The sequence below is a fragment of the Vipera ursinii genome, assembly GCF_947247035.1.
Source record: "Vipera ursinii genome assembly, chromosome: 2".
NCBI lineage: Eukaryota > Metazoa > Chordata > Lepidosauria > Squamata > Viperidae > Vipera > Vipera ursinii.
The window spans coordinates 215,277,913-215,303,561 of NC_139513.1; the positions used below are offsets into that span (position 1 = coordinate 215,277,913).

Genomic DNA, 25,649 nt, shown 5'->3' on the forward strand with positions numbered 1-25,649 from the left:
ATGAACACAGATATTAAAGAAGATCGTGTCAATAATTTTAAAGACCTGGTATTGGGTTAGAGTGGTTGGATCCCCTTGTGAGTAACTGATAGTTTTGTATTGTTGATCAGTGTTGGCATCTTTTTACATTGTGTCCTTTTCATAAAATCCCATGCTATTCTTTCGCTTTAATACTCTGAGCCGCCTAAAGTCAATTGGAGTCAAGTGGCCCTAAGTTAAATTGAATAAAATAAATATTGAGGAAAATGTGGCCAGGCAAGAGGATGGAAAGGCAGTGTTTATCTCTCTTCTCTGCTATCTTCATTGTTCCATAGGGTACCCTAACACTCACCAAGACTAAGATTAAAATTAAGACCAAGATTCCAAGGAGTACAAGAGTAGCCAGGAACATTTTTAAAGCTAAAAATGATGTACAATATATTTATGGTCATTCACATTCACATTATAAACAGAAACCCACCGTATAGGCAGTTGAATATTTATAATCCTCACAATGGGATAATGCCATCGGCATACCTGTGGTTATCAGGTTAGAGTTGCAAGGTTTATTTTTATTTTATTTTCATGCCTGTGTTAACTTTTACCAGAATCACCTCTAGAGTTCCTTTATGGAAATGTTTATTTTACGCACTTGTATAGTACGTTTTAAAGCACAAAAAGATGTAAATTAGAGGGCCCTATAAATATAACATTCATAAATTTGTAATACTGTTTACTATTCCAGTTAGTCCTTTAACTTATTGCTTAATTTTATTATATGACAATTTTAATACTACTCTTAACCCAACATATAGACATTTTTCTATATTAATACTGTACCTTCTTATGTTACATAAAGTCAGTATTAATATTATTACAGAAGGCTCTTTGCTTTCAAACTCCCACTTGCAACAGGTGGAAAGATGTGAGTTCAGGCAACTGGAATATACTGTAATACAGGAGATGGAATAGCAATTATAGAGCCTTTTCCTATTAAGATCAGATGAATTATTGAATGTCCAAAGCAAGGATTGGACACTGTTTCCACATTCCTATTGATTACAACTCACCCATAATTAAAGTAAGAAAGATCTACCTGTTCAGGAAGATGGAGGATGGTGTATTCTTCAGAATTAAATTCAGAGAGAGATTTATATGCAGAGATAGCTACAAGAGAATCCTAAAGAAAAATATTGCCATCACATCACTGCAAATAAGGATGGATAAGGAAAAAAATACTGTATGTTTGTGTGTGTGTGTGTGTGTGTGTGTGTGTGTGTATTCTCCACTTGGCAAATCAATGCTACATTTAACATAGTATATATGTTATTATATATACATAGTATATACATAGTATATACTATGTATATAGTACATACATAAACACACACACACACACACATACACTATGTTAAATGTAGCATTGATTTGTCAAGTGGAGAATGTAAGCCACGTTCTAAATTGTCTTGAACCTTGTGGTTAAAAGCAAATAGTGCACATTAAATATCACATCACCCAAAATTACTAAACAAAAAAAATCTATTTTTTTACAGCACATACGTTGTATTATTCTGCAGTCGTTATACCATAGTAGGACTTTGGAGTAAACATCTGAGATACTACTTAATGGCATGATAAAAAATGTCAAAATATAAATTGACTGCTTTATATCCTGACTGTAAAATATTTTAGAAATAAATGTTTTAGAAATAAAGAATGGTGACTTGCCTGTTACATGTCATACCACCACACAGTTCATTTATTATGATTCTACTACTCAAGACCTCTATGTGGCCTTGATATGTGGGGATGTTTATCCATACCATTGATCAATCATAACTGGGCATAAAATAAAGAATTAGGAAGGCATGCAGTGCTTGTAGAAAAAAAGATTGCCTTTGTCACATATCCATGATTACGATATGTTGTCAAAAAAATGTAGGATTGGACAGAGAAACTAGGTGCTTAATGTAACACAGAAAATATTTACGCAGAGCCAGTATTTGGCCAAAGCCAGTTCATTTTCTAGTATCTCACCTTGCTTTGTGTGTGGCTCCATAGGAAACTGACAACTTGAGCTTTAAATTTCTGTAACATCAAATGGGGGAGAGAGAGAACAAAATCCAATTCAGAAAGGTTCTTTTATCAAGGAAACATGATAGAAAATAACACATTGTAGAATAAACCAAGATAGGAATTTATGGATTAGCAGTTTATTCGAGGTAGTAACAAGGGAATAGCATTTCTAAGCGGCCACTGGAGCCTAATTTAAAATAACAAGAAAGGTTTTGGCAATTTACCTGGCTCCAAAGTGAAGACTAATAGTCCTTATTATACTTACTGAGAAAATTTCAAAGGTCAAAAATTATATTCAAGATCCCATATTCAATGATGTATAATAAAAATGCAAAGTACCATTTCAGGTTGGGAGGGAGGGGCTGACCTTTAAGTACTCTTAAAGAGGCAATTCAAAAAACATTTTCAACGTTACAATTTCAGCCATGTAAACAGATTTAAATGCTTTTAGAAGCATAGAAGTTACCTATTAAAACATTCTGCTCAGTCTTTCGTTGACAGAATAATTATATTAAATATATGCAACTGCATGTGCAATACGAATGAAAGATACAGCCAAATGACCCTAACACAACCACCTTTCTGCTCATTAGAGCAAATGGGGGGGGGATAGGGAAAATATAACACTAGAACTTATTCAATATTTAACTGGATTTTTTTATCAAGCTCTTCGGAATGTATGTTTATGGAGTATTCTAAGACAGGAGTCCCCAACCTTTTTGGTTCTACGGACTGGCGGCAGCGGCTTCCACGGTGAAGGGGAATGGTTTCACGCACGCCACCTAAATCCCGTGCATGCATAAATGAAGTTTCGCGTGCTCGCCTGCCACTTCAGCGCCCTGGTTCCCAATAGGGCACAGCCCAATAGCGGGCCACAGCCCAGAGATATGGGGGGCCCTGATATAAGAGATGGCAATGTAAAGTAGCTGATCCAGGACCCAATGGACTTCAATATAAGGCTGTAATCATCCTATTTGCTCAGCTTTAAGATAATTTATTTCCAACAAAACAAATTGCAGCCTAACTCTATATAGGTAGGCCTCAACTTACAATCATTCATTTAGTGACCATTCTAAGTTACAGCAGTACTGAAAAAAGTGACTTATGACTGTTTTTCACATGACCATTGCAGCATCCCCATGGTCACATGATCAAAATTATGATGTTTGGCAACAGGCATGTATTTAGGATGGTTGCAGGGTCCTGGGATTATGTGATCACATTTTGCAACCTTCTGACAAACAAAGTTAATGGGGAAGCCAGATTCACTTAATAACCAGGTTACTAACTTAACAACTGCAGTGATTCTTTGAAGAACTGTGGCAAGAAAAGTCATAAATAGGGAAAAAGTTATTTAACAATCTTGTTTAGCAACAGAAATTTGGGGGTCAGTTGTGGTTGTACTTCGAGGATTATCTGTATATAGGAAGTGTATGTTCGTAGACTAGGAAAACTACCCTGATTTTATAATAGTTGATTCAATTAAAATATCTACCTATGAGACAGTTGTTATTAAAAAGTCAAATTTTATATAGGCGTCTAAAATGGAATTTATCTTTTTCATAACTCTCTCACATTAGATTGGCATTTTATGAAATAAATTGAATACCTTACTGCCACTTTTACAAGATTTGGTTCAATTGCATAGCATTAGTACAATTTTGCTTATTTACTTTAAAAAATGCAGGCAGGAGAAATGCAGAAAAGCACCACCCAAATGATTACAGTGTTGTACAAATTCCCCAGTTACAAAACGTTAAATTATTTGGAGATTTTCACCACCTCAAGAAGGAAATAGCACGCATAGCAAAATGAACATTTGGAATCTGTTAGACATTTAACAGTCAAATTCATATGGAATACAGTTATCCACCTAGCTACTTGCAGATTATTTATAAAATGCAGTATGCCTTTGAATACTAGTTGCTAGGCAACATAAAGAGAGGGTGCTAATACATTCATATTGCATCTATGAAAGTATCTAGGATGGCTTCTTTAGAATAAAATGCTGAGCTAGATAAGCTTTTGGTCTAATCTGGAGTAGTTTATTTACTTGTGGCAAACAAAACTATTTTAAATTCAAGTAATTTTCAACTGGTTATATATTCCAGCCAATGAGAAAATGAAGGGCAAATACCTATTTAGATTGATTCTTCCGGAAAATGATTCCTTTTTAATAACTTATTAAGAAATCCTCAATAGTTCCATGAAAGTGCCAGACTTTCAACTTTAACAAAATGATTATAAAAACCTTCAGCTCTTCACAGTCCATTCCATTTAATTACTACTCAGCCATGAAATGTTAGCAGAGATATAGATAGTCCCTGACTTACAACAGTTTGTTTAGTGACCAAAGTTACAACAGCACTGAAAAAATGTCCTATGACTATTTTTCACACTTAATGACCATTGCAGCATCCCCATGGTCATGTGATCAAAATTTAGACACTTGGCAACTGACTTATATTTACGACAGTTGCAGAACCCCAAGGTCATGTGATCCCCTTTTGCGACCTTCTGACAATCAAAGTCAATGGGGAAGTCAGATTCTCTTAACAACCGTGTTACTATCTTAGCAACTGCAGTGGTTCACTTAATAACTGTGGCAAAAAAGATAACAAAATTTGGGGCAAAACGCACTTAACAACTGTCTCATTTAGCAACAGAAATTTTGGGCTCAATTGTGGTCGCAAATCGAGGATACCTGTAAACATTAGCTCTGGCCCTGAGTAGTTTCTATGATCGGTCTGACCCCATTCTCAACTCTCCAATTTATTTAATGCATCTTACTTAAAAGTAAAGATAAAGTCTCCTTTAGAGTACTGGCAACAAAAAAATTAGTTTGCCACTGCCTTCTGTTGGAATATTTCTTAACCTTGCCTTTGGCACGAGAATTCAAAGCGCTGTGCTATCCAAATACTAATGAGGTCCAATCCTGCTTAGCTTTTTCGAAGGAAACCAAGGTTGATCGTTATCTGCTACTCTATAAAAATAACAATCCTTCAAAAGTTGAAGGAAAAAGAGCAAAGAAAATCTGGCTCTACACTTTCCAATAATGTCATTAGAAGGCTGCCTCAGCTCTGCAGTTCGGTTGCCTTCGCTTGTGTTCGTAAACAATCTTCAAGGAAGTGTTAACTTGGCCGGATTATTTAAAATTATGGATTAAAAAAAATAATAGGCCAGTATGAGACACATACCTCATATTCACTCGAGTTCACCATTAATGAAGGGACAAGAGAGAACAGTTCATTGAGTGTTTTTAAAATAAGTGGCCGGGTATCACAGCTCAGTTTTGGTGAGAGTGCATTCCATGTAGAACGAATGCAAACAACCTGGAAGAAAGAAACAAAAGCAGCCTTTATCATGACACAGTCTCTGTGTGTGTGTTTAAAGATATATGATACACGGATTAGAAATAGCACTTACAAAATTACATTTTGTAGGCTCTCATTGTAAAACAGATGTGCCATGTTTCAGATAGAAACTCAATTATTATTAAGCAACTAAAGCTTAACCAAAATTAAGTGCATTTTATACTGCTGATATTTACCATAGATATAATAAAGGTATTAATGAAATCCAGATCTTTTTAGCTTCAACAGACTGGCTGTATCCAATGTCTTGGGATTGAAAAGCATAAATGACATGTACATACACCATCATACAATTTCCTTTTGATTTAAGCAACATTACACAAGACACAGGTAAAAACAGTAAGCAAAAGAAATTAAAGGTACCAAATAAGAAAAATAAACACAGCCAGAACTAGTTTACATCAAAGCACTCACTCCGTGGTGGGATTCAGCCGATTCGCACCACTTCGGCAGAACCGGTAGCTAATTTTGTGTTGCCCAGGCCCAGAATGGACTTCCAGAAGCGGCATCCACACAGAGAACAGGTTGTTCACGTATTTGAATCCCACCACTGCACTCACTCCATACTTTTCATACTTTTTTACCTTGTAAACCATGCTTTCCTTCCAGCCCATACACTGCCTTTGCTTTGTTAACATTCTCACATCTCTCTTTTTCAGGATCTCATCAACTACCATAAATTGCCCGGTTTTCCCATCCTCTCAATCCATTCATTCTTTTTTTCATATTTTTTTTCGCAATTTGATCCTCAATAATTCTATAGACCAACCCAACATTTTTTTCCCCTTGCTGATTAGTCATTTTTATATCCTTGATTGACTGTACTTTTTGTTTTCCACATTAAATATCTATCTCCTATTGAGCTGAACTTTCTTTTTGTTTCTCTGATATACAGTATAACTCTCCCTCCCATGTAACAAAGGGAGTAAAGTGGCCAGAGCATATTGTTTATACAGAGTTTGCTTCTTTTGATAATCATTTATACTTTCCATTAACTCCATATTGTGGCACACAGTAAAATAATTATTTTATATATTCCTAGGCATAAAATTTCCTTATGTCCAGTTTACATTCATGCTATTAGATTAATCTATGTTATAATACTTTTTTAAACAGGACTCATCTTTTTCCACTTTCTGAAGTTGTTATGCTTTTAATTTCTTTCAAATCTGAGTACCTTTATTAATCTGTTACTTCTTTCTCTTTCTCCTTCCTTCCTTCCTTCCTTCCTTCCTTCCTTCCTTCCTTCCTTCTCTTTTTTCTTGTTAATTGTGTTCTGTCTTACATTCTAATATGCCATGGTCATCATAGATGAGCCCACAGATACTGACACATCCTTTGCTCCTCATATCTGTGATCAACTTAAGGCCAAAGTTAGAAAGGTGTAGACAAGGTGGCCAGATTTAGCCACTCCTATGCCATATGGAATATTCCCTGCTAATGGTAAATGCAATATCAGTCTGTTTGGGTACGTTTTGGCTAGCATACCATATACACAATCAAAATCCACTTTTTCTCAGGCATGTTCAGATCCTTCTGTGAATGGATATCTAATACAATTATTGTCCTGCAAGACAATATACTGTTGCCTAAATCCCAACAACTAGAAGGGATAAGCAATGTAGCAATATACACTTAGGCAGCCTATTCTAAAGAAGAATTCTCAAATAATTATCATAAATTTGTCATATTTATTCATAGCTAGAAATTAGCCCTTGCCGGATCATTGTTAGAGTGATACAAAATCCCTTTTTGTAAATAGGATAAGAAAAGATCCATCAACAAATCAGCAAAATCTGGCTCCTATACAGTAGAAAATCAATTTTGATGAAATAAGTTTTTTTATAGTTGAAAATACCAATTTACCATTAAGAGAAGAATATCTGGAAAAGTTCTAGTCAGTACTACAATTTATTAACACTTCCTTTAAAAAACAATATTAACAGTAAAAAAAGGTGAATCATGTCTGAAATTGTTTTCATCGCACATATTATCAAAACTGAGAGATTTCGGCAAAAATCTCTGAAGAAAGTGAGCACCATCTATCTTTGAAGGTAAGCTTTAGAAGAACTCAAAAGATTTGAATAAATATACTTCTAATCAACAAACGTACAAATAATGGAGGCATGCTAATGTGTTCTCCCCATTTGTGCATAAATCAATGGAGCTGTATATTCACTCATGGCAAAATTTATTACTTTTAGGCAATCTAATTGTATTCATTACTAGTTACCTGACCATTATTGACCCAGGACAAGCTACTACAATAAAAGTTGCTTCTGCTTCAACATTTTACCATGTCTGAAATTCCCTATGGAATTTAAATCCTTTAAATCCATACATTTTCAAAACTCCATATTTTGATTTAAAAGATTTTTTTTAAAGAAATATGCTACCATTTTATAATGACAGTGGTTTTTCAATCTAACGAAACTGTAACTTGTGTCCATGCATGTGCCTACTTGTTTCAAAATTATAGCTTAATAAGTCAATGCTGAAGCAGTTTGTTTTCTAGATGAGGCCCCAGAGTGCTATATGAATGAAATTCAAGAAAAGCAATAATTTAGAGAGGTGTAATGCACATTTAGACTAGGCAATGTATTACTAGATGTCAAGGTGGTATTAATACCATTTATTAAGTCAACTGATTTTTAAACACAGAAATCTCAGCTCAAGTCAGTAAACACAAAAATATATATCCATCTACTGCCCAATAGAATTTTAATACATGGTCAGGACTGAAGAAGCTATGAAGCCAATAATTAATGTGCAATCTTGGGAACAATAGATCTTGGTGTGTTTTTTTTTTTGAAGAATGCCGTGCATGAATAAAAGGCATTATCTTAGAAACACTGGGCAAGTTTTAAAAGTACTGTATGTCATGATCTATAACAGGTGTCTCCTTATTTTTAGTATGAAATTCGGCCAAGGACAATAAACAATCTTTACTATATCTAAGTACTTCCTTAGATATGATTTCAAAGGATAAGACATTTTAAAATTTTGATTAGAGAAAGGCATCAACGGAGAAAAGATTTCCGTTTGAGCTATTCCCAACTGTATTGTCAACATCCTTACTAACCAGGAAGTCTAGAAGTTGTAGTTCTTACAAATCTGAAGACAACCAGAGTGGATAAAGCTGCAATTCAACATAGATGGCAAGGTAACATATAGAGGAAATAAGGACATTAACAGCTGATTCCAAAAGGTAATATGTATTGTAAACATGTTCATTTCAGTTTTATGGTTTTACTAAGAGACGTAATGTTATAGACTAAGTTGCTAAGCAGTTTTACTTCATTTCCTTCCTCACTGAGTACATTTTGATCAAGCTAAACAGTGTTTTTTAAAACAAAAAAAAAATCAGCAATATAGAAGCAGTCCCACTTCAATATTGACGTTTGCCCATTGCCTCCCATAAGAATGTGTTAATGCATAATTTGTTATTTTGTTACCAGAATTAAAATGGCGAGGCTTACACTTTTTTTATTACAAATGGATCATAGCAGCATCAGCTGAGAGTCAGTTCTATTTAGTTGTTAAATGCTGGCCTAAAAAGCAGGATATTATGAGTTTTAGGCCTCTCATAGGCATGAAAGCTAGGTGACTGACTTAGGGCTTGTTTCTCTCAGTTCAATTTACCTCACAGGGTGGTTGTTGTGGAGAAAGGAAGAGGCAGGAGTATTAAGTATGCCCACTGCCTTGAGTTATATACGTAAAAAAAGCAGGATAAAAATCTAATAATAATAATTGAACTGTAAAGAGAGTAAATATTAACACTACTTTTTTCCCCAAAAAATTTATTCCATACTAAAAGTTTCTGAAATTTTCAAGAAGGCTGTGTTTCGTAAGTTGTCTAACATATCCTTCATCCTTTAGGCCACCTGGAAATATATTAAGAACATAACTGGAAGAAATGGATTAAGTAACCAATAATTTACATTTTGGGGCACTGAAGCTGCTTTCTCCTTTACTTTGCCCCATAGAGCATTCTCCAAGGCTGGAAGGCCCTCTCCCTCCCCCCCTTCCCCCCTCCCCCCATCTCTGCAGGGAGTAAACCATTGTAATGAAGACTTCAATGGATTTCCCTGGGGTCAGTCCACGCACGGAAATGCATAAAAGTTCTCTTCAGGAATTTTAACTTTTCAGACATTGTTATCATATCTGCAGGTTTCTGCCAGTTGCCTGCAATTATCATGAATCATTCAAGTCTATGCTGTAATGGCAGCAGAAATATTGACAGACAAGTAAAATTGGCCAGAAATAAATAAATATCCTTCCAAAAATTAATAGAGCAAGATGATACTAAGGGGAAGAAGACAAAGTAGTGTCTAAATTAGGGTTACACATCTGGTTTATATTCAAAATCAAGGAAGCAGATGCCAAAAACAGTTTCATAATATATACAAAATTGTAAAAAAATAATAAAAAAAAGCTGCAATTGCCTCTGCCAAATGGGAGAATCGAATATCTATATATGGGCAGATAAATGAGTTAACATTGTCCCTGGGATACTCATTTTGAAAAGATAATGAGTTAATGAAATCACTATAGCAATATTTTATATTAGAAAAAAAATCAAAACGCTGGGCATCAGAATTAAACAGCCGCTTTGGCGGCTGTAGAAAGACTTTAGGGGTACCACTTCATAATCAGTAACGATAAAGCTCTTAAGAACTCCTATTGAGTTAAGTCCTTTTAACGAACAGATGGATCCATGAAGACAATTCCACTGTAACTCATGTTGACAGCTACTGAAACTTAATCTGATTATATGTTGAGTGAAAATGACACTTCTCCACCTCCACTTTAGAAAACATTGATCTCAATAACCAGACAAAACAATTCATGTGGAGAATGTATATAGGCAAAACAGAATTTTTTTAAAAAAAATCCTGAAAATGGGAAAAATCATATTTATTTACAAGTTAATTGGAAAAAAATATTAATCAATGTATTGTACCACAACAAAACTAAATGGAAAGACTAGTGAATCTGTGCCTTCTCTCTGTGTTTTACTTTAAAATGATACCAACTGCCTTTATATTGCAAAAAAATAATCATTAAGAAATTATTAAACTAGATACATTCTTATAAATGACTATTATCTTAGAAATATGTCATTTAAGATCATAAAGTCTATTTTAATTTACATCAAGGTCCAAAAATGGCCAATGAGATGATGGCAACACACTGACACTGATCAAGTCTACAAGAGCAGATCTTAGCATTAATCACAAGTAAGTAAATATTTTACCTTTGTTAGCAGCATTAGGTTTTCAATTCCATATTGACTCACCTAGGAATATTTTTTTTTATTTTTTATTTTATTTTAATCCCATTTATATCCTGCCCTTCTCTGAAGACTCAGGGCGGCTTACAATCTAAGCACAAATCAAATGTGCTTAGCAATTTTGTCATGGTCCCCAGAAATTCCTACTTAATATGAATTCCTATATGGTGGAATTACCAACATTAATTTTGCAAAATAGTTACACTTTTTTGATGCTATTGGAAAGTACATAAACTAAAATCAACAAAAATGTCTTTAAAAGTGTGTGTGTGTGTGTGTGTGTGTGTGTGTTACTCAGTTATTCTGCAACATTTTCAGTTATCTAGTTCATAAGTCATGTTACAATCCAACAGAGAAATGCCAATATTCCTGAAGCTCTCATTTCTCTTCTTCTCAGCCCCCATGTATTAGATTGTTAAACAATGTGTTGTTAAAAAAAAGCCATTGTAGTAATAGGTTTACCCAGAAAGTAGGACAAACCTGATATGGGAAAAAAATGCAAATTTCTTGGCTCAGAAGACTTTGTTCTAAAAAATTTAATACAGCAGAAAGTCCAATATTAATTTGGATACCGAAGTGGGGAAGGAAGGAACATAAGGAAAAAAAATTATATAGAGCCCATTCGTATTACAAAAAAATAATGCGCTGAATATTTTTATTGATTCAATGATTTTTTTAAAAAAACTGGTAACTATCCTTAAGTGACGGTCTGAGAGCCAGTTGGTGTGGTGGTTAAGACATTAGGCTAAAAAATTCTAATCCCAATTGAGGCATAAAGCCAATGAGTGACCTTTGGCCAGTATATCAGCCCTAAGAAAATGACAATGGCAAACCACTTTTGAAAAACCTTGCCAAAAAACCCTGTAGGACTTGTCCAGGTAAATTGCCAGGAATCAAGTGTGACTAAAATGGGCAGTTAAATTTCATTTTAAAAATGACAATAAAGGTTATCTTATCTTATCATCTTATCTTATCTTATCTTACCTTATCTTATCTATCAAGCTTAACCAGCATTGTTAATGATCTGAGATGGTAGAAGTTGTATGGGTAGTCCTCAACTTATAATCACTTGTTTAGCTACCATTCAAAATTACAATACCCTGGAAAGGATGCTTTACTATTCATAAAGCACTTCTGGCCGCCATAACAGTTCACACTGCACCCTCCATAATTACGTAATCATGATTTGGGAGGTTGGCATCTCTTTGCCAAGTGTTCCGCAACCATGTGATCACCCTTTGCAATCTTCTTTGCTGAAGGGAAGGGAAGATTGCAAGATGCTGCCACCTGCCAAAAGGTTACCCATCCCCTCCATGTTGGTGGGGGCGGGGGGGGGGAGAAGCAGAAAATCTTCCATTGGGCTACAGAGACAAAGCTTGGATTTTCAGGCTCCCCAATTCCTCTCTCCAGCTCAGCACACAAATTCCCTTCTGTGCACAGAGGGAAGCTGCCTGCCCTCCTTCAGAAAGTAGCTCTTTTGCTCTGCCTGCCTAATGACCACAATTAGGAGAGCTGGGATTGCAGTTGTTATGATCAATTTTAAAAGGATCTAGTCTGGTCCTAAGGGACGCGGTGGCTTGTCGATGAGAAGGTCGGCAGTTTGGCAGGTCGAATCCCGAGTGCCGCGTAACAGAGTGAGCGCCTATTACTCGTCCCAGCTTCTGCCAATCTAGCAGTTCGAAAGCACGTAAAAATGCAAGTAGAAAAATAGGGACCACTACAGTGGGAAGGTAACAGCATTCCGTGCGCCTTTGGCTTCTAGTTATGCCGGCCACATGACCACAGAGACGTCCTCGGACAAGTGCTGGCTCTTCGACTTTGTAAGCCGCCCTGAGTCTTCGGAGAAGGGCGGGATATAAATGGAATTAAAATAAATAAATTAAATAAATAAATTAAATGAGCACCAGCCCCTAGAGTTGGAAACGACTAGCACGGATGTGCGGGGGAACCTTTGCCTTTACCTTTTTACTCTGGTCCTAAGCATTTTAAAAGGTTATGGCTATAGAATCTGTCACAGTCTAGGCTTTAGAGTTTCTTCTTTTCAATCATGCCAGATTCTTGGAGACTGCCTGCACAAGTCCCTGCAGTTTTCGAGACAAGATTTTTCAGAAGTGGTTTGGTATTGCCGCCTTCCTAGGGCAAAGAAAAAGAGACTGGCTCAAGTCACTCAGCTGGCTTTGTGCTCAACAAACAACTCACAGTCATTCGGTTTCTAGCCTTAACCATTATACCAAACTGGCTCTGGATTTAAGACCACTGGTCCTTAAGTGTTACTTTTGACCAACTAAGTATATAATAGACAGCATTGTTTTATTTCATCTGCCCGAGATCCTTTGAAATAAGTTTGTATACAATGATGTCAATCTAATGACCCTTTAATCTTTATCCTTTTTTCTTCCTGCAGGATAAATACACACAGTTCCTTCTGACTGTTCTCCTGTCTTTCAAACACCTCAGTATTGTAAGCTGCTCTCTGAATACTTTCCAATTAGCCAACATATTGATTTACTATGGGAAGAAATGCCTATGATGTTCCTCACATCAGAATAATTATATAAAGGGAGGGAAGAGAAACAGTAAGACTTAATTCATATGTCTGCTAACCATCATCATTAAAAAGGTATACCACTCTTACATGGAAGTTGAAAAAGGAATAATTGCCTTAGATAAGCAAGTGAGTTTGATTGTTCGTTGAGGAGTCTGGTATTAAATTGGAATATTCACGTAGATTGCAACATCTAATCAAATAATCCCTATCTAAAAAGAAAGATCTTTTCAAAATAATAAACGTATCCACAAAACACCACACTCAATGATGGCTTTCAAAGGGACTGTATCCTCTAGGGCACAGATGCACAATCAGCAGGCTAGGACCACGCCTAGCCAGCTATCTAAATTGTCCTGTTGAACTGCATCATTTAATGTGATAACATAGTACATTATTAAACACATACTGCGTGTACCTATTATAATTAAATTTATAATATTGTAAAATGTATTAAGTTAATTCTTAAACACAGTTTAATTTTCAAAGAATTTTTAATTTTAAACAAATTTAAGTTTTGTCCAGCACACAGTCTCAATGCTTTAAACTGACTCCTAAAATGGTTACTCATCTAGAGCACTCCCACTCTGGAAAGTATCAAGTTGAAGAAACTTCCTCCAGAACAGTTTCCCAGTCTACAAACTGTAACAAAATCATCCTAGTTAAACAGTGGCATAAATGTTGCTCTACAAAGTTGCTCAGTTTTACATGTTTATAGTTAAAAACATGTGCCATAGTTATGGTCTTATCACAGAGCAACTTTAAGTGTGACATCTGGCTGCTGGCCCCCAGTGTCTTCTTAAGTTGAAACACCATAAAAAAAGATTAATGTTTTTTTTAAAAAAATCAAAACCTAAATCAAGACAGATATTCACCAAGATAGCATAATAGCATTGATTATCATACTTTGAGTCACGGTATTATTTCCAGCTCAGTGGGGTTCATTCACCAATCGTGATTTGCAGCCAGTCAGCCAAGCTTCTCTGCTGGTGGTTGGGCTCCCCTTGTTCATAACGGACAAAGTCAAAATTTCCCTAGCCTTCAAAGCTACTGATCTTTTCCAAATGCCCTTGGAATTTTGTGGCAATACAGTAAATCAGTGGAAAAAGAAAGAAAGAAAGAAAGAAAGAAAGAAAGAAAGAAAGAAAGAAAGAAAGAAAGAAAGAAAGAAAGAAAGAAAGAAAGGAAAGATACATACATCAGGATAAAGATAGATTATGATTATTGCAACTCCAGCATTACAGTTTTAAAAATCATCTCATATTTATTTAATAAGAATCTCAGATTAGCTGAGATACTAATAATCAGGTTGTCAAAAGCATAGTATATCCTCATTCAAGACACAGGATATATTCTGAAAAGTATACCCATTTATCTGATTTCCATAGGAAAGAAAACATTATATAACTTAAATTCTGCATACTGTAAAGATAAAATTTGGGCATAAATGCTTTATTACCTTATACTGATGACTTTGAGCTATAAGATAAAAGTTGAATTTAGAGCTGTGGAATCTCTCCCAGACATTTTTATTTTATATGAAGAATATTACAGGTGGAGCTTGGCATATGACATTGGTTGTAAATCATAGCAGTCAGAAGGCACCACGTGATAAATTCAATTTTACGACCATTTTTATTAAGGTCATAAAGTGAGTCACTTGCAATCATAAAGTGAATCATATGCTTGCTAAGTGAATCCCTTCTTCTAAATGGATCTTTTTTGCTGGAAACCAACAGAAAACATCACAAATTGCAGTCCTCTGATCATGGGATGCTGCAACCAGTCGAAAAATGGGATCATGTGCCCTCTGCAAAAGAGACAGTCATAACTTTGAGAACAAGCTGTAAGTAATTTTTTATAAGTGTTTGAAAGGTTGTTTGATGATTGATCGTAAGTCAAGGACTACTCATAATGGTAGAGAAAAAAGCTTCATGGAAAAAGAACAGCTAATCTTATCCTGAATTGTAAAGGGAAGGTTAATCTAGGTTGGTAATATTTAATGGTAGGAAAAGAACAAACAGGTAACAGGACAGGATCTGCACATCTTGAAGCTGATGATTTGGATGATAATTAGTAGCCCTCCAGCCCTCATCCACTGGTGATTTAGGCAGCACATTTATTTATTTGTATATACATATTTATTTATACTCACTATCCTAAGGAGCTTGTAGAAAAATGTAATCTATAAAAGCAGAAAACTGTGGTAAAACCAAATCGAATAAATAATTATAAAGCATGCTATCATAAACCAGTGACAGTAACAAAGGCGCACTAAAGGGTCAAAAGACATAATTGGGCTGTAAGTGTTACGACCCAAAAATGAGAGCAAAAAGTCAAATCTTCTTTTATTACCAAGACATATCGAATTTCATGCTATTTTATTTTTGAACAATACTGTACAATTTTCTTCGCATTTTAAGTAGATAATGAGTAGATCAAATCTTCTTTTAATTGCTGTTCATCCAGTGTAATTGCTCTTCAAGCAATGTTATTTAATTGATAGTATTGGTCTACCCCAGGGGTAGGCAACCTCGGCTCTTTTATGACTCATGGACTCCAACTCCCAGAATTCCTGAGTCAGCATAGCTACCCAGTACAAACCTTTTCCCTGGCTTCTGAATGTGCTGAAGTTTACCTCAGAAAATTCCCAACTACTCTAGGGAGTGATCTACTAACTGGAAATTATACGAGTTATAGTCTAATAGACTTACAAAGTGAAGGGCTAGCAACAATTAGTAGAAAACTGTGCCATATTCGACCATTTTATCAGCAGTCTTAAAAGCACGTTTTTGTGTAGGGCTTTATAACACGGGTGTCCCTTATTTGGTTTTTACGGTAAATGTATACTAAGTATCTTTTCCTATAAAGCAATAAGGCGAGCCTCTTATTTGGTCTGTTTTCTACAACAGAAGAAACTTTTTTAAAATTCCTCTTTTCAATAGCACAGTACAATAATTATTGCCTCAAATAAAAGATTGTGTGCTGGGAGAAAGTGAATAGACTGTATGTTACAACATGAAAAAATGTGTCATTTTTAATACAGCAACATTATACAGTATGTGTACATACATTGCCATCTCATAAAGTTAAACACAACATTCTGAGTTGAAGCCAATCAGAAATGCAGTATCTCAGCACCACACTATTAAGATATTTTTGGAACGTAATATAAAAATTCATGCTTAATTTAAAGCACATAATCATATACACTCTGGCTAGCTTTAGGGAAGCTTTTATCTTTTATTGAAAAATTTCTATAATAAAATTTACTTTAACACACTTGACTTCGAATTCAAATTTTTCACTGGCTCTTTCTGCAAAAACAAGTTTTCTGGACTATCTAATGAAACATAGCAGCAAAATTGAGAATCAGCTATTGTTAATGTTCTCATATTGCACAGAAACCAAAATTCTCCTTTTTTTTCTCCAAAGTATTTTTTTTTAAAAAGTAAACAAATGCAGAAGTAATAACAGCACTCCAGTAACAATCTTAGTACGGTGCATTTCCTGGGGGCAGCAGCCAGTTCTGTCTTGTGATAAACGGCTTGCGGTGAACTCTTTCTCTCGGTCATGAATCCCCAGGAAATGTCCAGGGTCTGGATAGTTATTGCTCAATTGTACATTGCTGTTATTTGAGAGCACAACACCCTCTAGGAGTCGCAGAAGATGAAAGCAGTTTTGTGCCTCAATATGGGGGCACCTATTAGTTCTGACACAACCGAGCAATCGCTGATCAGAAAGCATCTTTGTAACTCCAGCCAGCGTTCAAAGGCCGAGGGTGCAAACAGTCTTTGTAAGTTTGTTTTAAACTTTGTGCTTATTGTTCCTTCCTTTATTGTTGTTTTAGCATGAATAGATCATTTCCATCTCTAAGACCTAACAAGGATTTAATGTCACAGATTTCAGGACTATTGACAGTGTCTTTTTTTTTAATGCTTCTGTGCAACAGAACAGGCTGGTTTTGATATGCACTTTCAACCAGAAAATGCTTTAATTATCCTTGCCAAAGCTGAGAACGGCCATGAACAGAAGAATACATTGTTAGTGAAGCCATTTGCATATAGGAAAATAAAATTTAATACACCTTTCTGTTAGACCATAAAAAAAATACAGTGGGTTTACGCAGTACATTCAGAGTTTATTCTAACTTGCATGAAGATCTGAAATGTATTTTATAGTATACTAACCCTCTTCTATGTGACCATTCTGTATCACTTCGCAGAAAGTCGGGAGGAAAAATGAGGACTTGACAGACCTCAGCCAATACTGTGAATACTTTGAGAATCAAATTAGATGTGATGCCCTTATTCCTAAAAGTGGCATTCATAATTGTATAAATGACAAGGAGGAGGAGGAGGAGGAGGAGGAGGAGGAGGAGGAGGCCAGGGAGGAAGGAAGAAGAGACAATCCAGATTGGAATCAACAGGTCTTGAAAAATAATGGTTCAGTGTAGTAAAAAAAAAATTCCCTTGAGCAACTAGAAATTGTTAATGTGTTTTGATTAATTATACTGTGTATACTGTCTTCTGTTTTTACTCCAACTGAAGGAGGGGGGAATTGTACTTTGCTCAGTGTAAGTTCTGATGAAAACAACCTGTAGGCCCTGCAAAACAAACAAAATTCCCTTATACAATATTTTCTTGACCCTTGGTATTTAAGTGTGGTGATGATCTACCAGTTTGCCACAATGTATGAATACTAACGCACGACTGGGGTATTTTTTCCCTTGAGGCATGGAATGATCATATACAGGTAGTCCTCGAATAACGACTGTAATGAAGCTTGCCCATCACAGTCTTAAGTCGTGATGGTTGTAAAACAAACTGGACATGTGACAATTGTTAAGCAAACCAATGATCTGTCATGGACACAGTTTAGCCAAAAACCAGAAGTGCTGGTTTTCAGCAAAACTGTCATAAAATACTGTCATGTGACCCTGTGACAAGAGCGAATGTGGCCAACGTTGCTGAGTAATCGAGGTTTGGTCATGGCGCTGGGGGGGAGGGGTTTGTTGGAACTTGGATTTTGGGTTGTAACAAGTCCCAAGATTGGTCTGTCATAACTTTGGACTGTCACTAAGCAACTGGTTTTAAGTCAAGGACTACATGTACCACTGCTGTGCAGCTGTGCACCAAATGAAATCTCAGCGTGGCTTACTTATTGTGCTCACTTACATTACAAAGTACATTACAAAGGACTTATCTAAAATTCAGCTCCTGCCTATGAACCCGCTTGGCTGTGTCTGGACCTTGGATTTCATCTCCCCAACTCAGATATTTACCTTTGCCTGTTGGACCACAAGGACTTTCTTCCCTCAGAGTGAATCTGACTTCCCCCCACCCGCTTTGACTTTGCTTGTTGGGACTCCGCTGGGAAGGTTACAAATGATGATCAGATGACCCCAAGCAATGCAACTGTCAAAAATACACTCCAATTGCCAAGCACTTGAATTTTGATATGACCAAGGGAATGGTGCAATGGTCGTAAATGTGAAAACTAGTCATAAATCACTTTTTTCATTGCCGCTGTATCTTTGAAGGGTCACTAAGTGAGTAAATCAAGGACAACCTGTACTAGATTTTAAGGACTGCACCAACTGCACCTATAGCTAATAACAAATTGATAACTAGTAATTTATTACTTAGAAGGCAGCCATGCTACCCATAAAAGGATACCACTAATAACAAGTATAGGAAGTTGGTTTATTACTTATTATCCAAGAGATGTAAGAGGCATTTTGTGAAGGGTCATATAAGTGTAGCATTACCCCCTCAGAGGCCGCCAAAGCCCAGGCCCTCCCAGGTCCGCTCCCCTCAGTCACGCTCTGCAGCTGTGCTCTCAAGGTGTTAGTAAAGTGACTCTTCTAGCAGAAGCTCACGCGAAGTGAAGAGGCGGCAAATTCTTGTCGTCAAAAGGGGGGCTTTCAGGAACAAAGATGACCAGCCCCTAGCCACTAGTCAATATGTGGTGGTGTCTAACAGCCCCAGGCAGTCATAGCAGCAATAGTCAATGATTTCCCAGCAATTGTTTGGAAACAAATGGGGTGGGGAAAACCTCGGCTCCAGGCAGCGATAGGAACACAAAGGTAGTCAGCATTCTGCAGTAACAGCTTGTCCCTCAGGGCAACTCCCCACAATGTCTAAAACTTGCAGAAGTAGCAATAACCAAATTCGGATGGCCGCTAGTCTCCAAAGGAGCAACGACCAGCCTCTCCTTCTCTTCTATCATTGCTCACAATATCAGGTCTCGTCAGTGTCAAACCACTCACCCCTGTCCTTTATTGTTAAAATCTGAATTTAGCAACCCCAGCAACTTTCTCTCTCCTCACTCTTTCTCTTGCCTCCACTTGGGATATCCCCCCTGCAAAAGAAAGCAATAAAATTCCACCTTTTCACTCTCTCTCATCTCCTCTTGGGATATCCCCCCTGGGAAAGAAAGCAGTAAAATTCCACCTTCTCACTCTCTCTCCTTCCCCCCTCCTTCACAGAAAGGGATCAACTTAAAACCTCCAATCCCTCTTAGACTTCATCTGGTCTCTCTCCGACCACAGCAACAACAACCACCCCCACCCCCTTTCTTTCCTCCTTTTTCTTTCCTTCCGCCAGATCCACGCCCAAAACTGGCAGCAGCTTCCCTCTCCCTGGCCAGGCTCCTGCAAAGCCTTTCAGCCAGCCCCACTACATAAGGTTGTGCCAATTGGTACCAAGAGCCTGAGTTCCTATAATTCTTTTTCCTACTCAAATTCAAGACTATTTGATACCTGATATTTTAAAAAGTAAATTATAACCACATTATTAGGTTGTCTGTATCGGATCTTGTTGTGATAATGTATTCTCTTCCTCAAAATATCCAGAATCATTGGTGCTCCTGAATAATATGAAGATAAAGTTGCCCCTTTGCCTGTTTTAAAATGACACCTCTGTGTTTCACTATGTTTACCTTTGTCTAACAGGAAGCATATGGAATAAACCTCCTAAGAGTAGGTTGTTAGTCTACAAGGAAAAGATTTTTCAACCCAAAGAAACTCAGCTTCTGGGAAATATATTTCTTCAGGTTTTAATAGCAAAGTTATTTTAAGAATGGCCAAGAAACAATTTTTGTCTTGTTAAATTCACATAATTTGCCATCATATAGTTTCCATTTTATTATTCTGTTCCGTCAGGTCTCCCTTCATTTTTACCTTATTCTATGTCTTCTCTCTGGTCAAAGCCTGATAAATGTAGGATCAAGGAATAAACCGCACAAAATTGCTTCCAGGGAAGGAAAGACTGTAAACACAGACTCACCACACCAACTTAGCTTTTTCATTTCTAAATCTTGGCCTCCATGATAATAGTTCCCACATGAAATCTATTATACACCAGGACGTAAGGCTCATAGAAAATATGCTGGCTTCTGTTGAATTATGCTGGCAAAAAAACCGGATTTGCAAAGACTTAACAAATATGGTCTGGCAAATACTACTTTGTATGTTTTCCAGGTATGACATGGAAAGTAAAGAATACTGCAAGTATCATTAACAGATATATTATTTGAATGCCCCCCCCAAATTAACTGTCTTCCATACTGAGGAGTAATATGAATGATTCATGAACAGTGTTTTGCATTTCATATAAGCTATTGTATTTTAGTACAGGACAATCATTGGTTAAAAAAGCATTTAAAAGTTGCAGGTTATTCTGTGAGATTCAGATTCAAGATTGACGTCCAGTCTTCTGTTCTTCTTTAAAGACATTCTTAAAATGGTACAATCACAGAACTGGGGGAACCAACTCTAACAGAAACTTTTTAGTGGGAACATAGTCACTGATGAGAGGCTCACCACCTCTCTGAGTAATTAGCCTTTACCATTATTTTCCTCCATTCAGTTGGAATCTTCGTCCTCATATTTCAAACTATTATTCTTTCATCAGCTATTTTGAGATAATAGAAAACAGTCTTGATCTTTTCTATGACATCCTTTCAAGAATTAGAAGTGCACTCAAGACTCATGCCCAGTGGGCTTAATTTTTTTTCCATAGGATTCCATTTCTAGTTCCTTGATCATTTTTCACTACCTTTCTCTAAACTTTAATGTCACTCACAGAGCAGAGGTGTAACGCAAACTGATCTGGGTGCACATGTGACTGCCTCCACTAATGTATTTTGTACCAGCTGAAGCTTCCAGATGCTTCTCGAAGGCAGCAACATGTACGGCATGTTTCCCCATCCTAAGGATATCTGTTAAACCTCATTTTGTTATTTTTAGCTATGTGTCTATTGTATTGTCGTGCCATCTGACTCACATTTAACTTATTTGCTAACAAAATCACCATGAGGTATTTTGTAAAAAAATGCTTCATTGATATTAAGGTATATTAAATCCACAGTATTGTCATAACCTACTAAAGAAGTTGCCCAAAAGAAATAATGATGTGATACTATTGTCTGGCAAGAGCAAGTCTTGATAAAACCATGCTAACTTCTGCGAAACACTGCCTGGTATTCAAGATTGATAGCTCTGGAATCTTCCCAGCTATCAATGCCAGACTTCCTGATCTGTAATTCCCTAGATCAGTGGTGTCAAACTGCTGGGCCACGGGCCGGTTGCATCATGCGGAGGCCACGCCCACCCCAGCTCCAGCAATGCGAAAAAGTCACGATACATCGCAACACATCATGTGGTATGACGAATGTGACACCCGTGCCCTAGATCTTTTTACTCCCTTTTAAGGATATGGGCATTTTGCTTCCTTCAGTTATCTAGTACAAGGCTTTTCAACCAGTGGTACGGGTAACACCTGGGGTACATTGGCACCTGGCAGGTGGTACGCGACCATCCTAGAAAAGTGGTAGCTGGGGAGGAGAATGAGCTGAACTGGTGGCAGAACCGCACAAGCCTGAGCGAGAGACGGCTGGAGCTGCAGGGCTGTCAGGGCTCAGTGGAAGCGCCAGGATCAGCGTCAGGCTTCAGCTGGAGCTCGGTGCCGATCCTGGTGCTTCTGCTGAGCCCAGAAGAAGCACCAATCAGCTGGAATGTTGCAGCATCTCCAGGGTCTTGTGATTTACATTCAAATGCTTGGCAACTGATTCATATTTATGATGGTCACAGTGTCCCAGGGTCATGGGAAGTGACCAAAACCTGCTGCAACCACCCAGCAGACGGGGGGAATAAAAACCAAACACCCGCCCACACACCCTGGCTGCCAATTCTCAACAGAAATGCTCACAACAATGAAAACCTCGGACAGGAGGAAGAGCGGTGCCGGGCGGGCAGGCAGGTGTCTTGCTCGGCTGTGGCTTGGGGGGCACTTTTTTCAGTGCCACTGTAACTTTGAACAGTCACTAAGCAAACTGTTGTAAGTCGAGGACTTGAAAAGTCCTGATCTAGTACATCATCTATTCTCTAATGATTCTTAAGGATAAGAGATTGAGGCTCAGACAAAGTGAAGCCCACACATGCTTCAAAGCATCTTTTTGCCTTTTAATCCAAAGTACAACACATATCTCCTATATCTGTCTCTTTGCTTTCACTAAGAGACTTATTCATTCATTCGTTCATTCATTCAATTATTCAATTTGTATCGTGAAACATCTCGGCACGTGACTGGGTGGGTTTTAGGCTTTCACATTATTTTCCATTGTTAGTCATATTTTTCCCAATAAAATTATTTGCAATTGTGTTTCTAGTATTTCTTTTTAAAATTCTGAGTTCCATTTCCAATTAGCTTCTCTGGGCACTGAATCCTGTTTATCATTGCTCTGGGTTTAATAAAATATGCTTTCTTGAATTCCAAGACATTTATTCAATGCATCAGCTTTCCCTCAGTAGATGCTTTCCCTCAAAATGAGTGTGATTTTGCGTGACTACGGGGACACATCCACGCAGCTTTCTTGGAAATAGTACATAAGTAGTTGGCCATTCTCCTATTCCAAGATATTTTTCAACTTCTTAAAATATCTTACAGCCCTGTCATTTTCTAATTATCTCCTACACAAGTACTAACTTGGTTCCTGACCCCAGATAAGTCAGCTTTCGTTTTTTAGTTTCCCTAAAAAGAAGAAGAACTTCTCTTTTTGGTCTCTTTCCTCCAACGTTCCTGTTATTTCCACTTCAAAGTAAAAAAAGGAGTCCCTGCAGATTTTACTCCACTTTTCATTGCCGACTCTAGGGAGCAGCACTCATCTCCATTTCACAGCCACTGTGCCAGTGCTATCCGAATACATTTCCACAGTCATGTAGCCAGCACAAAGCACTGTTACCTTCCCATGCTAGTAGTACCTATTTATCTCCTCGGATTTACACGCTTTTGAATTGCTAGGTTGGCAGAAGCTGGGACAAGGGACTGGAACTCACCCCATCGCATGGCACTTGGGTCTCGAACCTGGGCTGCTGGCTTTCCAGGCAACAAGTTCAACCTCTTAACCACTGAGTCATGGTATCACCCATTTCTAAGTTTAAGTCCAGAAGAAAGATATATCCCACTCCTATCACCTGAGGGCCATCATCACCAGCCGCACTGTAGTGTTTTAATGGCCAAAAAATGTTGGTCATAGTTCAGCATCAACTGCAAAAATGACTCCTCGAGCACTTGTGTTTCTCCATTAAATTCCTTCCCTAAAATTGAGTTCACTCTCTCTTATATCAGAGGTACCTCGTGTAAAATTGTATTTACAGATGGTTCTCCTGGTACTTCTACTATAAAAACTCGTAGATGGTTGCAAAAGAAAAAGGGTTTTCTGACTATGATACATAAGCTACAGAAAGCTATCCTGAGGCAGTTAAACTGTCTTCTGCTCTGTAGTTCTTCTAACAGTTTTTTTTATTTTCCATACTATATTTCCATTGCATATTTTAAAGCTTTCATAAAACTCATTTAAGTTCTTACATTTTAACTGTCAAAAATTGTGCGATTTTAGAGAATTAGTTAGTTAACTATATTATCTGCTCCTGGAAACTTTAACATTCCATTTTTTCCCTTTTATAGCTTATAATTGTACCTTAATGTTTCACTGATGATTCTAATTCTAAGCCATCTGCAAAAACTCACTAGATGTCACACAAAAAATTAGTGTTATGCCTACATATGAAGTGGGAGGAGCTGTATGGTGCTTTGAACTTGCTATTTCTAAACTGATTCAATAATTTAGGACGTGCAATGAAAATAAATGAGTTCAACTACTGGGGTGGATGTGAACTATTCGGTGCCTGCTCCACAGTCTTATTACTTTTATACATTCTCCATTTGTGAGTTCTAGCCACAGAACTCTAGCTATAGAACTATAATGATGAAGAGCAGGAACAGCCCTTAGCATCATGCTATTTCGTTATTCCAAACTCCCCTGTATTTGTTTCCAACTGTACCATCCACAGTATGAGATGCCACAGGATCCCAGATGCCATAGCAGCTTACATCCAAACATCTTCATTGTTGTATAACCAACAGTATCAGAATCCTAAGGAATATTTTCCTCTTTCACTTATATTCTCTCCTCTCCCATCTTTAGACAAAGTTACCATTTGCTACTGTTCTGCAAAGCCAATTTAATATTACTAGCTAACAAAAGGACTGAGGAAACCTAAATACTGTAATTGATATCACAGGTACTGCAAATTCTACCCCCTAATAGCATGGGAGAAAATAGGTCCTTGGACATCAATATAGAATCAGAACAAATTCAAGGCACAATTGCAATTTATATATTAAGAACAACACTTTTCAGAGCCAGACGATTAATGACTGAAATATAATTTTACTACAACTATCCTAGTAACTTTCAGCTACTAGAAGATTAGTGAATGAGGAAAATAGAATCTTATTTAACACGAATATGAAATATGGGATTTTACTCCAACAACAACTACTAGAAGGAACGATGAACAAAACATGCATACGTAAAAGAGAAAAATAGCTCTCTGAACTCAGTAAACTGTACCTCAGCTTGACAAAGTGCATGAAGTCCTTGTAAGACTAAGGCAGCAGGTGTGGCTTGGTCTGGTTTCGTGCATTCATTCAGTACCTGAGAAATTGCAGCCAGCATATCTGCCCCATGTTGGTAAGGCCTAACAAAATACAACAGTTTTCACGTAATTATAAAAAATGAACGTAATTGCATGGTTATCTCAAGATCCACAACTCCTGCACCAGTTTAAGGCACCAGGCTAGAAAGCAGGAGACCATGAGTTCAAATCCCGCTTTGGTCAGGAAAGCCAGCTGGGTGATCTTGGGACAGTCATTCTCTCTCAGCCCATCTCACCTCACAAGGTTGTTGTTGTGGAGAAAATAGGAGAAGGAATATGTGTTGGATATGTTCGCCACCTTGAGTTATTTGTAAAAATAATAAAGACAGGGTATAAATCCATATATACATACATACTCTGTCTCTGGAGACAAATCTG

General features: G+C 37.1%; 1 protein-coding gene across 1 annotated transcript in view; it reads right to left on the minus strand.

Moving 5' to 3' along the window:
• FOCAD (focadhesin) overlaps positions 1 to 25,649 on the minus strand; it is a 157,370-nt gene that overhangs the window by 67,529 nt on the left and 64,192 nt on the right. The window contains exons 15-18 of the mRNA XM_083352870.1: positions 25,187 to 25,313; positions 5,253 to 5,387; positions 2,017 to 2,067; positions 1,076 to 1,159 (exon numbers count right to left, since the gene is read on the minus strand). Coding sequence (XP_083208996.1) covers positions 1,076 to 1,159; positions 2,017 to 2,067; positions 5,253 to 5,387; positions 25,187 to 25,313 — 397 coding nt within the window. The remainder of the gene's footprint in view (positions 1 to 1,075; positions 1,160 to 2,016; positions 2,068 to 5,252; positions 5,388 to 25,186; positions 25,314 to 25,649) is intronic.